General features: G+C 36.5%; 1 protein-coding gene across 2 annotated transcripts; it reads left to right on the top strand.

The window, feature by feature from the left end:
- LOC109846442 (aconitate hydratase, cytoplasmic-like) lies at positions 1,225-3,162 on the top strand. Of its 2 annotated transcripts, none has more exons than XM_020415678.1 (4): positions 1,225-1,494; positions 2,090-2,191; positions 2,403-2,564; positions 2,733-3,162. In XM_020415678.1, exons 1-4 carry the CDS (start codon positions 1,393-1,395, stop codon positions 2,790-2,792), a joined length of 426 nt encoding a protein of 141 aa, XP_020271267.1. In that variant the 5' UTR covers positions 1,225-1,392; the 3' UTR covers positions 2,793-3,162. The 2 variants fall into 2 exon arrangements, with proteins under 2 accessions (XP_020271267.1, XP_020271266.1); XM_020415677.1 differs by having other exon boundaries at positions 2,090-2,275.

The raw sequence follows: 4,731 nt of genomic DNA, 5'->3' as shown, positions 1-4,731 counted from the left end.
CATACCAATTTATTGTCCTCAAGCAATAAGAAAAGGCTGAGAAGGCAGTTTTTAAAGTAAAAAATTTCTGCAACTCCATTTTATATAACTAGAGTCTAGAAATTACATCATGACTATCTAAAATATAGATAAAACAATCTGATGGTTTTACTTACGGACCCATCTTTTACTTGACGACTTAATAAAAGGAAAAAAGGATGTTCTGAGTTCACTGATATCACTATTGTCTACTACCTGCACTGATGAGTCCGTTTCACTATCTACTTCCTCCCTATGTGATATTCTACAGCGCTTTTAAGAATATTTTCCCCTTTAATCTTTTACGAAATAGGATGAATAACTTGGTATTTTAATACTTTATGTCAATGAAATAAATCCTTCCGAGAGTTTACAGGATCGAATACATAGAAGGACCCAAGCAGGGAGCTCAGATATTGAGTTGCAGAGAGGCGAGAATTCTGATACCGATAAAAGCGATAATCCTGATTCCAAATACTCCAACAGTATAAGGAACAGGCTACCTTCAAACAAATGAGATGTACTTGAAGACTCTTCGAGGTAATTCAAGTCTACTTGCTCTCATTCTTTTGTAACCGCTTCGTCCTTTTGGTTACAACTGATCTGACACTCAAACTGAAGGCTTTACTGCTGCTCAAACCCAGATTTTAGACAGCAGCAGGCAAACAACTGTATTTTTCATCCATATTTTCTTTTTTTTATTGTTTAAGTGTACCTACGGTGTATTCGAAAGTGCTCAAGACTCTGTGTACAGTTTGTAGATCTTTGAAAGATTGATTCTTTTAATGACTTGGACCTATTTTAGATTGCTTGATGAATTTGTCATTCTGTTTCTGTTGAACTTTTAGTTTTATAAATACAGTGCAGTAACCAACACTTTCAGCTAAAGCTGTCCCTAACCAGGACATTTAAAGATTGATCATGACTTTGTATTAATGATGTCAATGCCTTGTGTTTTGGGGCAATGCTTTGAGTAGTAGCTTTCATCGGCTCGTCATCAAGGGAACTGATTTCTTTAAGGAGCAGCACTTTACAAATTATGAACTTTACAAAGTTATGTGGCAGAGGATCCATCTACTTGGAAATTTCATCAATGCACCTTGTTAAGTACCTGACAAAATTGAGTGCTCATCCTGTTGGTTCAAATGCCCTTGATGTTGCATTAGAGGTACTCCTTTCTTATGATAACATCTATTCAGTGCTGGAAAATAAATTTTATCTTTCACTTGATTATCATGTGATAGCATGAATAACCCTTAATGCCAAGTTATAGTACTTTATCTGATATTGAGCTCAAAGTCAGGCTAATCTTTTTAATTACATCTCAGAGAGCATTTTGATGCTTTATCTTAATGTACTACAGAGAATTGGTGTATGTCAGGTATCAAGACACATCTTTACCTGATTGGTAATTCTACTGAAGGCAATTGTGTCTATGCTGATGAGGACTTACTGGATGCTCTACTCGGTTCTGCGGTACACCTTACATTAATTCTCTCCACCTTTACTTTTTGTAGAAGAACGTCTTATGATATTCTGATCAGTGGAAAATTGCAGTGGGAAGATTGTTCATGGAAAGGTCTGCTCAAATATTATATTCTGCTTTAAAAAATTGTTGGGTCCCTTGACGCAAAATCACTTGTTTCTATGCTTTATACAATATATTCTTCTGTAATCTCTGCATGTATGTCGATATTTATCTGTTTGTAATTGTTGAAACTGATGAATTATTTCCTTATGCTGGCGTGTTTATCTTAGCTATGGTACATGTATACTCCACAATTAGAGCTTTTTTTCTTTTCTCTGTTTATAAAACTTTATTTTATTAAGCCATTTATGTGTGGCCAAACTTTATGAGGAGGCATAAATAACTGAAATAGAAGAAACAAATTGTTTTATGATTTGACGCGTTACTTCAATTGTAAGGATTCCATAGCAATACCATTATTGTTGTAACATTTGGAACTATTATTTATATTAGCAAAATTATGCACATATTTGGCCTGTGTGTAATTTGTTCCATCGTGTTGACTATCTTAGCTACTATCTGAGGGTTAACATTTAAGTGCAGGTTCCTGTGGATCTTGTTATTGATCACTCAGTACAGATTGATGTGGCAAGATCAGCGAATGCAGTTCAGGCAAATATGGAACTTGAGTTTCAACACAACAAGGAAAGATTTGGATTTTTAAAATGGTGTTCCAATGCATTCAATAATATGCTTGTTGTCCCAAAAGGGTCTGGTATTGTCCACCATGTAATTATATTACATCATTCATGAAGGGTGCATCTGATCTGCTGTCGTGTTAAGAGTTTAATCTCAGACGAGTTTATGATAATTAATGGTTGCATAATCTAAACGTTGTTCTTAACCTGTCTTGCAGATGAACTTGGAATACATTGGACGAGTTGTTTTTAACAATGAAGGAATGCTTAACCCTGACAGTGTTGTTGGTACTGATTCCCACACAACTATGATAGATGGGTTAGGTGTTGCTGGCTGGGGAGTTGGCGGAATAGATGCGGAAGCTGCAATGCTTGGCCAGGTTACTTATTACTTTAAGTGCAATTAATTATATGTTTATGAGCATTGTATCGTACAAGTATAATAACGGGACCATCTTACCTATATACTCCACCAACCTTCCTTTTCGTCCTCTATATATTTATTTGTGTCTTTGTGTTTGATTTTCCTTTTTTATTTCTTTTTTTAGGGAGGATATGTGGGAAAGGGCATAAAACAACAGTATATATTTTCTTGTTCATCATTTTGAAGACAATGATTGCCTGATATTTCTTCGGCACAATCAACTCTCTGCACGGTATAGGACTTTCAATTACATCTCCCGGATGAATTAGAGGACAACTTATAGATTTATTTCCTCAAAACTCAAAAGGTGCATCAAGGGATCAATTGGCTTGACAGCATGCTTGGGCTTTCGGCTTATCTTGTGGAAAGCGTACTTTCAAGGTACTATTGAAGACATCCAATTCAAGAAGAAATCGACGGATAACCTCTAACATTGTATTACTCATCTCAAATGTAATATTAATCATTCATTTTAGTAGCTTTAGTCAGTCATCGAGTGGAACATTTGTATTGAGAGCAAGACTGATAATGCATATATAATGTTTGGACGCTTACATCACAGTGAAAGCAACTGCCTAAATACAGGGGAAAAATGCATTGTTGGTAGATGACGGCTGTTCGCCTTCTTAACTTGTAATTCTTTTACATTCTTATAAGTTTCTCTCGAACGTCCAAATGTGTTCCATTTAATTTATATCTAATCGGTATTGTGTTCTGCAACGATACTTTATATCTATAATATAATATATATATAATATATAATATTATATATATAATATATAATATATATAGGAGGACCCAATAATCACTGTTCATGCTGTAATATTCCAAATCCCAAAATATTATATAATATTATAATAATATATGTTATTAAAATATTATATAATATTATAATATATAGTTTATAGTAATCCAAATACCAAAATATTGATGAAACAAACAGAATATTACAATTTATAGTATTCCAAATCCCAAAATATTGATGAAACAAACAAAATATTACAAATTTTGATATTCCAAATCCTAAAATATTGATGAAACAAACAAAATTTTAGAGATCCCAAAACATGTAAAAAATCTTATGGATTTCAAATTCTATGGTGAAATCCATATCCATAAATTTTGGGATTTGAAACAAACACCCCCTTAATGTGCAACACCCTAAAGCTTTTGGGGACCAGTGAAAATTATCCTTATAAATAAACCAGCGATGATGTAATCACAAGGGGTCTACACAAAAGAAACAATATAAAAACACCGCACGCTGCTCCAAGCGCCCGGCGTCCAATCCAATAGCGACGATATCAGATCCCAGTCGCTTTTCCTTATCGAAAAACCCGTCAACAAAATGGGGGGTAAATATACTATAAATACTTAAAATCCCTAACCGGCTAACCCTAACCCTACCTCAGACTGAGAGACTCGACTCCCACAACACAGCCGCCTCTCCCCTCTCGCCTCTCAAGCCGCCTCTCGCCTCTCACAACGCCGCCTCTCCCCTCTCGCCTCTCACAACGCCGCCTCTCCCCTCTCGCCTCTCACAACGCCGCCTCTCCCCTCTCGCCTCTCACAACGCCGCCTCTCCCCTCTCGCCTCTCAGGCTCTCACAACACCGCTCCTCCTTTCGTTACGAGCGGCGGCTTCTTCGGATCGAAGAAGCATAGGCTTGTTAGGGGTAACAACTCGTTTTCTGATCGCGATTCTTGTTGTTCGGGGAGTTACACCCCAGGGGGATCTGTCAGAGTGAGAGCGTCTCCTCCTCTTAATTCTTCTTCGCCTTTGCCTCCTCGGCGCCGTCTTCGATCTCAGGGTTAGTTTCTTCGTCCACCAAACGAAAACCTAATTTTTGTATGAATACACATCTCTTCAGATTTTGAGGCATTTAAAACTTTGTGATTGTTTAATTGGCAAATGCGTCAACCACCGTAATTGGCAAGAACGAATGATGTAACATGGGTAGGAAACAAGGAAGAAAAGATTAAAAAAAAAATGCGCTCAATGCAGAATAATTGAGCCTTCACACATGGTTCCGTTGTCTCTGAAGTTCATTAATTTCAACCGTTTACTCTACTGACCTTCAACAATGGCATCAAACCCCTTTTTTTTAATTTTTTTTGTTGCAC

This window comes from Asparagus officinalis, chromosome 6 (genome assembly GCF_001876935.1).
Source record: "Asparagus officinalis chromosome 6, Aspof.V1, whole genome shotgun sequence".
Classification (NCBI taxonomy): domain Eukaryota; kingdom Viridiplantae; phylum Streptophyta; class Magnoliopsida; order Asparagales; family Asparagaceae; genus Asparagus; species Asparagus officinalis.
Note: the sequence above shows the minus strand (reverse complement) of the source record. Positions and strands in the feature narration are given on the sequence as shown.

What these genes read in the sequence shown, in the direction of transcription:
- LOC109846442 (XM_020415677.1), top strand. Translation starts at nt 1,393, where the DNA reads ATGTCAGGTATCAAGACACATCTTTACCTGATTGGTAATTCTACTGAA. An exon ending in ATGCTCTACTCGGTTCTGCG is followed by an intron (nt 1,495 to 2,089) that starts GTACACCTTACA and finishes ATTTAAGTGCAG; the next exon opens with GTTCCTGTGGATCTTGTTAT. An exon ending in GGTCTGGTATTGTCCACCAT is followed by an intron (nt 2,276 to 2,402) that starts GTAATTATATTA and finishes CCTGTCTTGCAG; the next exon opens with ATGAACTTGGAATACATTGG.